This window comes from Podarcis tiliguerta, assembly GCF_965153285.1.
Source record: "Podarcis tiliguerta genome assembly, chromosome: 2".
NCBI classification, from domain to species: Eukaryota; Metazoa; Chordata; class Lepidosauria; order Squamata; family Lacertidae; genus Podarcis; species Podarcis tiliguerta.
This window is the reverse complement of record NC_139535.1, coordinates 3824988-3837994: the sequence shown is the minus strand read 5'-3', so window position 1 is coordinate 3837994 and position 13007 is coordinate 3824988. Positions and strand designations below refer to the sequence as shown.

Genomic DNA, 13007 nt, shown 5'->3' with positions numbered 1-13007 from the left:
TCAGTGGCGCATGTCCTTCTGGTTTGCACTCTTTATAAAGATTTGAAGAGTGAGGTTATCACCCCTATTTTATTGTCCATTCCGGGTCACCCAGCCCCTGTCACAGTGTTTTTTCTCTCAGGAGACCAAGATGAGCAGGTGACATCAAAGGTTGCAAGGTTTTCAGCTGGGGCAATTAGAATAAGATACACTATCTGACTATTGATTCAAACCCCCAAAATGTATTTTATATAATTGAGTTTTTATCTTTTCGCTGCTTCTGCGCATGCGCGTGACATCATTTTGAGCGCCTGCGCATACGCGAGCGGCGAAACGTGGAAGGATAGAGAGCTGACTGCCCCTGTGATTTTATGCTGCACCATTTTGATCAATGTGTGCCTATTTCCAACGTGTGTTTGGAGGCCCAGGGATGCCACACACAAAAAAAAAAGCACAAATCTGTTAGGCCGCATTCACTCCACATATCCAAAGACCCATGAACCCCCCTAAGATTTCTGGGAGCTTGTTTTGCTGGTTAAGGGTGACAATAAACTATTGTATAGGGTGCACAGTTCGACACACAACTTTTGCAGGGGTTACATTTCGGTGATAGTGTGTAAAGTCGAAATCACATATGGTCAGGACAAACCCCTGGGAATGAATCCATCGGACCATCCTTGCCTTCTGGAACCAGCAGCCGGATGGCTCTTAGACCCCCGTCCTGCCCCCCACCCCACACACTAGTTTTTAAAGCTCTCTGCCCTGTGCAAAGAGAGCTTTAAAACTCTCTGCCTTCTTTGCCTGCAAGCCAATTGTATATATTTTTTACTTTTTCGGTGTTTTCTTCCCCCTGTAAAATATCAGGACTGTGCAATTTTGCAGTTAAGCGATTGTGATGGAGCAGGGTGAGCTTCGCACCGGTTTTGTGTCTCTGCAGGGTCTGTGAAGCTGAAATGAAACATTTGCACCAGCCGCTTCTTGCTGGCTTCTCTTCTCGCCTCTTACCTTTGCAACAACCACCACCCTGTGAGGTGGTCTAAGCTGTGAGCAAAATCTGTGAAACTGCACATCCTTGTAGGGTTTTTCTGTGCCCTTCCCACCTTTTATATCTTCTCAGTATTCTTGTGAGGTGGGTATGGCTTCGACATGGTTTTTTCCGGCACCATGGTTTTGAAATTGCAGAAAATAGCCTTAGGAGATCTGGGATGCTTATTTTTCTTTCTCAGGGATGAGAAAGAATTCTTTTGCATTCTGCTGTAACATAATAGGGCTATGAAATGTCCCACCTTCATATCAAGAGGGGCACTCTAACCACTATGCCACAGCTGTCTCAGATGAACCTTGGAGCGGACCCCCTGCAGAATGCAAATCCCACCGCCCTGAAAATGCAGGAAGAAAAGGAGAGCGGGCCCTGCAAGGGAGGGGGGCGCTTTGTGGGACCCCCACAGAGGAGGAATCCGCAATGTCTCCAGCACCACGCAGTTTGGGTGGGGGGTGGGAGAGACGCTGGTTCTTTAAGGGTTAAAAGCAGCGATTATATTATGACACGAGGACTTCCTGGGGGAGGAGAGGGAAAGCGTCACTTCCTCCTCCTTTTGTCACATTTGAACAGCTGCGAGGGAGGAGATTCTGCAGCGGGGAAGACTGTGCCTTTTGCAAGGTAGGAAAAAGAGGGAGATGTGGGGGTTTTTTTTGGGGGGGGGCCTCCCGTGTCAGAGCAGCTCCTTAGCAGGAGAGAAGCCCTCCAGGGCAAAGCAGTTTTGCAAAGGGGCAGCGGTGGGAGGGCGCATGCGTGGGGTTGCACCCCCAATTCAGCCCCCAAGAGCTGCAATGAGTGCAAAAGGCTTTAAGGGGTGCAGGGGCCCCCCAGGAGGAGAGCAGGCGGGGAAGAGGCAGTTTTAGGGTGGGCTAGGAAACGCCCCTCCCAAAAGGAAAGGGGGGTTCAGGAGGAAAGCCCCCCCAAGGAGGGCGCAGTCTCTCTGTATAGCAGACCAGCCCTAGGAAGGAACCAAGGTGTTGGGAGAGATGGAGGAGGGAAGACTTTAAGGGTGGGAAGAGGAGAACCACTGGCCATAAAATGGCATTCGTTTCTCATCACCAGCAACTGCTGCAGCAAAGTTGGCAGAGTGAAAAGGAAGCCAGGAAAGGAAAGGAATGTTTTTAATGGGGGTGGGAAGAAGATCCTCTTTCAGGCATGACTCCACTTTTCAGGCATGGCTTCACATTCACCAGGAAAATGTCTTGGGCAGGAGAATCCCTGCAGGGCCTCTGAGGCTGCCTTTGCTTCTTCCTCCCTCCCAGGAACCTGCAGCTTCTGAGCTCTTCAAGCGAGGATGGAAGGAGGAAGATGGACGGTTGACCTGGTCAGGCTGTCTCCTCCCTCCCTCCAAACAACCGCTGAGCGTTGCCTCCCAGGACCCTCAGAGACATCTCGTGAGTTCCTAGGAAGTGGAGACAGGGACTTGGGGGGATGGAGAGTGGAAGCAAGGAATAAGATAAAGGGGGGAGATTTTACTGTGGAAACTGTGGGTGGGCCCCTGATATATTGGGAGGCTTCCCCTCCGGCAGGAAAATCCCTGGAGGGGCTCTGAGGCCGCCTTTGCTTCTCCCTCACCCCCAAAAACCTGCAGCTTGTTTAAACTTCTGAGTCCTGCAAAATAGTTCCAAAGAAGCTGGATTTGTGGTCCTAGGAAGGACCTGAGCTGGGGCTCCCCACCTCTGAGGCTGGGAGAGGTTGGCTGAGTTTCAGGGGGTTGGGGTGGAGAAGGAGAAATGGATGGGTGGGGGCTGGAGGAAAACCCTCCCTCAAGCAAGCAGAAAAGACAGGAGAACATACAATGCAAGAAGGTCTTGACTTGGAGGAAGGCAGGGAAGAGGTCTTCTCCAAAGTCTCTCCCCTGGAGCATGCACCAATATGTTGCCAGAAGAGGAGGAATAGGCAGAGGAGCCCTATATAGATATAAAAACCACTGCGTTCAATGGGAACCACTTTCAGGTCACTACTGTGCCCCCCATGCCATGAGGCCTGGGTGCAAGGCCCATTCCACCTGGCCAAGGGGGTGGAGCCCAGGCTCACCTTGAACAGCCAAAGAGGCTCCTGGGAGGCCACTGGGACATTGCTGGAACATCTCTTGGGTTGGGGCAACAGGCTAAAATGCTTTAAAAGGTTCTGATGTTGGTTCCTCTATTTTGTTTTCGTTGGGTTGGTGTTGGTTAATTGTTTAGTTGGGGCTGGTGGTTATTTTAATTTGGGTATAACTGTAAACTGTAAACATGTTGTTGTTGTTGTTCTTATTATTGGTTTGCAGCCTGCATTCGCTCTATAGTACGCACACACATTTCCCCTTAATTTTTGGAGGGGAAAAAGTGCGTCCTATAGAGCGAAAAATACGGTAACCACTCTCACTTCCAACCTGATAATTGCCAACTGCTTAGATTTTAACTTGTCTGAATTAATTTTAAGATGTATTTTAATTAATCGATGTCTGTTTTTATGCATATTGTGTTGTTTTTATGATGCTAGCCACTCTGGACCCTGCCTCAGCCGGAGAAGGCAGGATACAAAAATTATTATTATTATTATTATTATTATTATTATTATTCTCCTGCAGACCTAGCGAGGATGGAAGGGGGAAGATGGACGGTTGACCTGGTCAGGCTGTCTCCCACCACCTCTGACTGTTCTCTCCCAGGACCCTCAGAGAGATCTGGTGAGTCTCAGGGAATGGAGATGGGGACCTGGGGAGATGTTGTGGGTGAGGAAACCCCCCTGGTGAGAAAACGAGGAAGGCTGCAGGGCCAGAGTTCTGGGCTGTGAGAGATGAAAGGTAGAAAAGGAAAGGAATGTTTTTCAGTGGTGGCATGGGGGCAAGATTTTTGGTGGGGGGGGCAGGCCTTTTTAATGGGGGGCAGAACTGGCATGATTGGCCAGTTAGTTAAGTATTTCTAATGTTTTACCTGATCTGGGGGGCTGCCCCCCACCCCTCCTTGGCTATGCCCATGAATTGTGGTGTGAAGGAAATTCTTTTTCAGAGTATAATGTTGTGTTGGGTCCTGAATCTTCTGACACTCACTGGTACAGCTGCAGCAATTGCCAGATGAGGGACTGAATAGGCTTCATCTCAGTATGGAGACAGATTTCCCCCCAGTTTGCAGCAGCCAAGCTGCCAGGTCATCAGTGAGAAACTTGTGGGTCGTGGCAGCAGTCCCTCTCTAGCCCACGAAGCCATTTTCCTCAAACCGTGTTCTGCTGCCCTACATATCAGAGGTGGGGCGTGCAGGGGCCAGGATGTGACTGCAAAGGATATGTATCAGGATCCCGAAAGTGCACCGCTGATTGTTTCTTGGCACCTGAGAGTTTCTGTCAGTGCAGGTCACCTGATGAAACCTCATGAAACCTTGTCTCTTTCAGCAGATTATGATGCAGCACTTTGGGGTCTTCACTAGTTGCAGATCTTGCAAAAATCCCTGTAATTGCTCTTATAAGTCTTATTAGAGGAACGTCTTTTTCAAAAGAGTGCAGAATTTTTATTCACCAGCTGATGTTGCTGCTTGAGTCGCTCCCTCTCTGCGATTTTCAACCCCCTTCTCAATCTATGTCCGTCTATGTCAGTCTTATGCAATTCATTTCCGTTCCTCAAACCAGGAAATGTCGGTCTAAGAAAATGTCGGAGCGCGTGAGTCAGCAGAAGTACTCTTAGCCGGTTTTAAATTGATTTATACTCCGTTGAGTGTCCGTAGCAGTCCACAACCAAAGACAAACAGAAACCCCCAGAAATGGGGAGAGGGGAGGCGATGCTTATCAGTCTTGTGACAGTTTTATAACTTTGTAAACAATCACCTGCTCATTTACCACCATTCTCTGAGAGTCTCTGGATCTTATATTCCTTTTGCCAGCGTAAACAGACAGTTGAAAACTACCTTGTGAACAACAGTTAATTTTGTACTGAAGAGTTTGGAAACCTCTTTATATTTTCACCACTTGGGAAAGGTCTTTCCCCCTCCCCCCTTTTTTTCTTCTTCATGACTTCTTGGATTATTTCTGTCGCAACAATAATGAAGCCACAGGTATTCTTTTTGTTCATAACTACAGCAGGAAAAGATGGCTAAAACGTCTTAGGTATTAATGGAATAGACGTCTTTTTTTAAAAAAAAACAGTCTGATATAGCTTGTAAGTAAATCTTGGTCAGTTGCGAAAAGCCATTTAGGTTCAAACACTTTGTTTTAGGTTCAAACGCTTTGTTTTAATCGTAAATTAGCAAGTTCAGTAAGTAAAATAGGCTAATCGTTTAGGTTTGCTTCAGTTTGTTAGAAGTGTAGCCACAGACATACCCACGGGCTCGGGCTTCTCGTCAGCGGAGGGTTGCAGGAACTAGCACCAAAGAAGTTCTCCCCTTCTTGCTCAGCTTTTAAGAGCTTGAAAATGGTCTGGGGGTCTTCTTCTTCGTGCTGCAGCAACGCCAAATCACCCTGGAATCCAAGGCTTCGGGGTCAGCTTAGCCTTAGCTCCCCCTTCTAGCGCCGCTGACGAACGCGTACCTCCCGACCTTGGCAAAATGGGAGAGACGCATCTGTCCGTGAGCAAAGACTACTTGCGATTTGGATTACATTTTTAATTGTCATCTTCCCTTAGCAGGTGATGAACACGGCAGTCATTGTTCTCAGGTCTCATCAGAAAGAACCAAGAATGAAGTCAAAGGAAAGACCTTTCAAGATCAACAAGAAACAAGACCACAAGAGAAAAACCAAGACGAGATTGGGAGGAATAAAAGTCTTCTTACACAGACTGATAACGGCCATCGAATCCGAGTCCAGAAAAAACATCAAAAAGGGAAGATCACAATTGAGAGACCTTTATGTGGCAAAACATTCCAAAGTAAATCTAGCTTCAACTCACACTGCAGAATCCACACAGAGAAACCATGTAAATGCTTGCTGTGTGGAAAGAACTTCAGTAACAGCTCAGGCCTAAAATCGCATGAAAGAATTCACGCAGGACAGGAATCATATGGATGCCTAGAATGTGGAAAGAGTTTCAATCGCCATTCATACCTTCAAAAACATCACAAAGTCCACAGCAGGGAAAAACCACATAGGTGCTTTGAGTGTGGAAAGAGCTTCAGTCGCAGGAGAAACCTTACAGAACATCAAAAACTTCACACAGGGGAGAAACCGTATACCTGTTTTGAGTGTGGAAAAAGCTTCACTTGGAGCTCAGGCCTTGTATCTCATCAAAAAATTCATACAGGGGAGAAACCGTATACCTGTTTTGACTGTGGCAAGACCTTCAGTCAAAGCCAAGGTCTTCTTGTTCATCAAAAAATCCACACAGGAGTGAAGCCATATAAATGTTTGGAGTGCGGAATGAGCTTCGCTCACAATTCAAGCCTTACATCGCATCAAAGAATTCACACTGGGGAGAAATCTTATAAATGTTCAGAGTGCGGAAGGAGCTTTGCCCATGAATCTAGCCTTACTTCACATAAGAGAACCCACACAGGAGAGAAACCATATAAATGCTTGGAATGTGGAAAGACCTTCAGCCAGAGTTCACACCTTAGTTCTCATAAGAGAACTCACACTGGTGAGAAGCCGTATAAATGCTTTGAGTGTGGGAAGAGCTTCAGTCAGAGTTCACACCTTACTGTGCATGAGCGAATCCATACAGGGGAAAAACCATATAAATGTGAGACATGTGGAAAGAGCTTTAGTAACTGCACATACCTTGTTTGCCATCGCAGAATCCATACAGGAGAGAAGCCATATAAGTGCTTTGAGTGTGGAAAGAGCTTCAGCCAGGGTACAAGCCTTCATATACATCAAAAAATTCACAGAGTTGAAAAACCGTATGCATGTTTTGAGTGTGGAAAGAGCTTCACTCAAAGCTCAAGCCTTAGATCTCATCAAAAAGTTCACACAGGGGAGAAACCATATAAATGTTTGGAGTGCGGAAAGAGATTTGCACATGGATCTGGCCTTACTTCTCATAAAAGAATTCACACGGGAGAAACCATATAAATGTTTGGAGTGTGGACAGAGATTTGCACAGGGATTTAAGCTTACTTCTCATAAAAGAACTCACATGGGATAAACCATATATATACTTGGAATGTGGGAGAAGATTTGGTCAGATTTCACAACTCATAAGAACCGTTGGGGTTAGCACGCTTATTGAATTTATGGAAAGGCAAAAATACACAGAGATTTCTCAAATCATATTGTAAGGAGATCACTTCTTAAAGTTTGGGAGAAATACAAAGATCGGTTGGAGCCTAAAATCCCGTGGTGGGCCTCTCCAAGCAGAGGCCACAGTGGTGAAGAAAAAAAAATATGTTGTGAAATTGGCCTACTTATAAAATAATTTTAAAAGAAGATAACCAACTGAAAGTTAAAAGTTTCGAGGAATTAAGAGATATTATGACAGATTGGTTCCAATATTATCAATTATTCAAAAATTTAAAGTAGAAAAAAATAGTTCACCAAGAACCTCAAGATTTATATCCAACGTAATACACACAAAAAGTAAAACTCTCTCTAAAGCTTATCGTCTCCTTGACTGGGAAGTCGAGGAGGAAGAAGTTACATAAGCCATGATAAAGTGGTCTCACGACTTTGGGTATGTTATAACATTGTCCCAATGGGAAAATCTGTGGAAGAATAATTGGAAATTTACCACATGCTATGCCATAAGGGAAAACTTTTTTAAAATGCAGCACCGGTGGTATTTAACTCCATGGAAATTAGCCAAAATGTACAAAGGAGCCAAAAGTTACTGTTGTGGAGATCAATCAGGCTCACTGTATCATATATGGTGGCAATGTAGTAAAATAAAGTTTTGGGAGGAAATCCATTCAGAATTAGAAAAAATGTTAAGACTTTCCTTTACAGTGTTACCTCGGGTTAAGAACTTAATTTGTTCTGGAGGTCCGTTCTTAACCTGAAACCGTTCTTAACCTGAGGTACCACTTAAGCTAACGGGGCCTCCCGCTGCTACCGTGTGATTTCTGTTCTCATCCTGAAGCAAAGTTCTTAACCCGAGGAACTATTTCTCAGTTAGCGCAGTCTGTAACCTGAAGCGTCTGTAACCCGAGGTACCACTGTAATAGAAAGCCAGAAGCACATCTGTTGGGGATCACTGACTCAGATATTCAAAAAAAAATTAAAGGTATTTTTTTGTATGCAACAGTGGCAGCGAGAGTCCTTCTAGCCATCAAGCTGGAAAAGCGACATAATTCCTTGCAGACAGGAGTGGGTTCAAAAATTGACTGAATATGCTGAATTAGATAGCTTATCAGGAAAAAATAAACCGAGAGCTGAATTTGTATCAAAATGGGAGGCCTTTAGAATATATCTTAATGATATATATTTAATGATAATGAGATTTTTTTTTATTGTAACATGAAATTGCAATCTCAAATTTATGTATTATTCTTTATCTTAATAATAACAATAGATAGTGTAAGTTTTCTTTTCCTCCCCCCCCCCCCTTTCTTAATTTGTACTCTCTATCGGTATTGTCTTTTTGTAATATTTTTCCAGTTATGTAATAAGCATGGGAAATGTAATAAAAATTAAAATAATAATAATAATAATAATAATAATAATAATTGGAGCTCCGCTGTTGTGAAACTTAATGGAATTCATACAAGAATTCACATGGGAGAAATCATACACCTGCTGTCACGGGGGGCTGTCGACTGTGTACTGGGCTAGCTGCCGGGTGAAATATTACTACACTGTGTAATAATAAAGGACAAAAGTGGTAAAGACCTAACAGAAGCAGAAGACATCAAGAAGAGGTGGCAAGAATACACAGAGGATATGTATACACAGAAAGATATGGGTGCCTTGTACACCCCAAGTAGTGTGACCTTGAGCCAGACATCCTGGAGAGTGAAGTCAAATGGGCCTTAGAAAGCACTGCTAATAACAAGGCCAGTGGAAGTGATGATATTCCAGCTGAACTATTTAAAATTTTAAAAGATGATGCTGTTAAGATGCTACGCTCAAGATGCCAGCAAGTTTGGAAAACTCAGCAGTGGCCAGAGGATTGGAGAAGATCAGTCTACATCCCAATCCCAAAGAAGGGCAGTGCCAAAGAATGCTCCAACTACCGCACAATTGCACTCATTTCACACGCTAGCAAGGTTATGCTTAAAATTCTACAAGGAAGGCACAAGCAGCATGTGGACCGAGACCTCCCAGAAGTGCAAGCTGGATTTCGAAGGGGCAGAGGAACCAGAGACCAAATTGCAAACATGCGTTAGATTATGGAGAAAGCTAGAGAGTTCCAGAAAGACATCTACTTTTGCTTCATTGACTATGCAAAAGCCTTTGACTGTGTCGACCACAGCAAACTATGGCAAGTTCTTAAAGAAATGGGAGTGCCTGATCACCTCATCTGTCTCCTGAGAAATCTCTATGTGGGACAAGAATCTACAGTTAGAACTGGATATGGAACAACTGATTGGTTCGAAATTGGGAAACGAGTACGACAAGGCTGTATATTGTCTCCCTGCTTATTTAATTTGTATGCAGAATTCATCATGTAAAAGGCTGGGCTGGATGAATCCTAAGCCGGAATTAAGATTGCCGGAAGAAATATCAACAACCTCAGATATGCAGATGACACAACCTTGATGGCAGAAAGTGAGGAGGAATGAAAGAACCTTTTAAGAGCCAGTGTGGTGTAGTGGTTAAGAGCGGTGGACTCCTAATCTGGGGAACCGGGTTCGCGTCTCCACTCTTCCACATGCAGCTGCTGGGTGACCTTGGGCCAGTCACACTTCTTTGAAGTCTCTCAGCCCCACTCACCCCACAGAGTGTTTGTTGTGGGGGAGGAAGGGAAAGGAGAATGTTAGCCGCTTTGAGACTCCTTAAAGGGAGTGAAAGGCGGGATATCAAATCCAAACTCCTCTTCTTCTTCTTCTTCTCTTAATGAGGGTGAAATAAGGTAAAAAGGTAAAGGTACCCCTGCCCGTACGGGCCAGTCTTGACAGACTCTAGGGTTGTGCGCCCATCTCACTCAAAGAGGCCAAGGGCCAGTGCTGTCCGAAGACACTTCCGGGTCACGTGGCCAGCGTGACATCGCTGCTCTGGCGAGCCAGAGCCGCACACGGAAACGCCGTTTACCTTCCCGCTAGTAAATGGTCCCTATTTTTCTACTTGCACCCGGGAGTGCTTTCGAACTGCTAGGTTGGCAGGCGCTGGGACCGAACAGCGGGAGCGCACCCCGCCGCGGGGATTCGAACCGCCGACCTTTCGATCGGCAAGCCCTAGGCACTGAGGCTTTGACTCACAGCGCCACCCGCGCTGAAATAGGAGAGCCCGCGGTGAAATAGGAGAGCGCAAAATATGGTCTGAAGCTCAACATCAAAAAAACGAAGATCATGGCCACTGGTTCCATCACCTCCTGGCAAATAGAAGGGGAAGAAATGGAGGCAGTGAGAGATTTCACCTTCTTGGGCTCCATGATCACTGCAGATGGTGACAGCAGCCACGAAATTAAAAGATGCCTGCTTCTTGGGAGAAAAGCGATGGCAAAACTAGACAGCATCTTAAAAAGTAGAGACATCACCTTGCCAACAAAGGTCCATATAGTTAAAGCTATGGTTTTCCCAGTAGTGATGTATGGAAGTGAGAGCTTGGACCATAAAAAAGGCTGATTGCTGAAGAATTGATGTTTTTGAATTATGGTGCTGGAGGAGACTCTTGAGAGTCCCATGGACTGCAAGAAGATCAAACGTATCCATTCTTAAGGAAATCAGCCCTGAGTGCTCACTGGAAGGACAGATCGTGAAGCTGAGGCTGCAGTACTTTGGCCAACTCATGAGAAGAGAAGACTCCCTGGAAAAGACCCTGATGTTGGGAAAGATGGAGGGCACAAGGAGAAGGGGATGATAGAGGACGTGATGGTTGGACAGTGTTCTCGAAGCTACCAGCATGAGTTTGACCAAACTGCGGGAGGCAGTGGAAGACAGAAGTGACTGGCATGCTCTGGTCCAGGGGGTCACCAAGAGTCGAACATGACTAAATAACAACAAAACTGTGTAAAAATAATATAAAAAATAGTATTTTGGTATGGCAGTAAAGTTACGTAGAAAGAACTAAGGAATAAATGGGAGGTTGGGTTTATTGATAATGAGATTTTTTTTATTGTAACATGAAATTGCAACCTCAAATTTATGTCATATTCTTTATCTTTGTCTTAATAATAACAATAGATAGTGTAAGTTTTCTTTTCCTTCCCCCCCTTCTTAATTTGTACTCTTTATCGTTATTGTCTTTTTGTAATATTTTTTTCCAGTTATGTAATTGAGCTTCTTTCACTTCATTCATTTAAATCCACGTAAATACAGAGATTACAATTACTTCCTGGCCTTCCAACTCTTCCTGCATCTGTATTTTATGTAAGGAGTAAAAATACATCTAAACCTAAACTTTAGGAAGAACTTTCTGACTGCCAGTGAGATGAGCTACCTTGGAAGAGGTGAACTCTCCTTCATTTTTTTAGGTTTTTCAGCAGTGGCCGGGTTGTTTTTCCTGCATTGCAGGGGGTTGGACTAAATCAGGGATTGTCGACCTGGTCCCTACACCCACTAATGGGCATTTCAGGATTCTAATTAGGCGGTAGGGGGTTCTACGGCACAAGCTGAATCCTCCTTCCATCAAGTCCTGGTGGGCGGTAAGGAAATTGTACCATTAAGAAAGATGCATTAGAGGGCAGTAGGTATAAAAATGTGGACTACCCCTGGACTGGAACGCGGGTGGCGCTGTGGTCTAATTCACAGAACCTAGGGCTTTCCTATCAGAAGGTCGGCGGTTCGAATCCCTGCGATGGAGTGAGCTGCCGTTGCTCAGTCCCTGCTCCTGTCAACCTAGAAGTTCGAAAACACATCAAAGTGCAAGTAGATAAATAGATACTGCTCTGGTGGGAAGGTAAATGGCATTTCCATGCACTGCTCTGGTTTGCCAGAAGCGGCTTAATCATGCTGGCCACATGACCTGGAAGCTGTACGCTGGCTCCCTTGGCCAGTAAAGTGAGATGAGCGCCGCAACCCCAGAGTCATCTGTGACTAGACTTAACGGTCAGGAGTCCCTTTATCTTTACCCCTGGACTAGATGATTCTTGTGGTCCCTTCCAACCCTACATTTGTATTATTCTTTGACCTGCAGTTTCCGGTTCTGGTCTTGCACTATGGCGACAGCTCTCTCAAAATTGGAGGGAGGCACAAATGAAGGGGTAGGGAGCGAAAAGGTTTAAGCATTCCTGGAAACCTCCTGGGGTACGAGGGAGCAGGCTGACCGAAGGGCACCTCATCGGCTCGCTCCCGTGTAGATCAGCATGGGGGCAGATGGAGGAGTTGGGTCATCACCTTTGCCATGATGCAACCCCCTCGGACCACCATTAAAAGTGGAGGTTCTCCTTATTATTGGATTTTAATTGGCATTAAGTAATGCTGTTCACTGGAGGAGATGTGGACACTAGAACTTTGCACTATCCAGCTGCATGTTACTGGAAGTCCCTAAGTTTATGATTTGGCAAACCTCTCCAAACACAAGGTTTGTAGAGTTACAAGTGTGGATGGTTCGATGTACTGTGTACTTTGACATTTAAAAGAAGATTTAAAGCTGTGTGTGGTTTGAAAGGAGTCAAGGTGGGGAGAACCTTGTTGTTTTGACCGATGTTGTTGGGAAACTAGAGCTTAACCCCACCACCACCCAAAAAAGAGGGGGGTTTAAGAAGGTGTTGACATACAACCTATTTTTAAGAGGAAGGACATTGGCTAAACAGGAAAATGCTACCATGGAGGCGAGAGGAATTTCACAAGGGCACATGAAAAGCAGTGGTGCCCGAATGCTTGGAGAGAAAAACCCTTCTCTTCTAAGCCAAAGGAAGAAAATGGTGAATGTTTGAAAGTTGATTCTTCCAATCAACGGAAAGGAAAGGCCTGTTGTTTACTTGGAAGTGGGATGGAGGGGGGAGCTGAGTTGAGGAGGACTTAATCTTGTGACTTCAGGTCCGCCC

General features: G+C 45.2%; 2 protein-coding genes across 2 annotated transcripts in view; one reads left to right on the top strand and one right to left on the bottom strand.

Moving 5' to 3' along the window:
* The window catches only part of LOC310670668 (uncharacterized protein), an 81473-nt gene that overhangs the window by 21171 nt on the left and 47295 nt on the right, over positions 1–13007 (bottom strand). The window lies entirely within an intron of this gene.
* Positions 1579–11346, top strand: LOC310670564 (uncharacterized protein). The gene is made up of 6 exons (XM_083426106.1): positions 1579–1639; positions 2281–2412; positions 3597–3689; positions 5613–8401; positions 8693–9663; positions 10301–11346. Exons 2-4 carry the CDS (start codon positions 2313–2315, stop codon positions 6995–6997), a joined length of 1578 nt encoding a protein of 525 aa, XP_083282232.1. The 5' UTR covers positions 1579–1639; positions 2281–2312; the 3' UTR covers positions 6998–8401; positions 8693–9663; positions 10301–11346.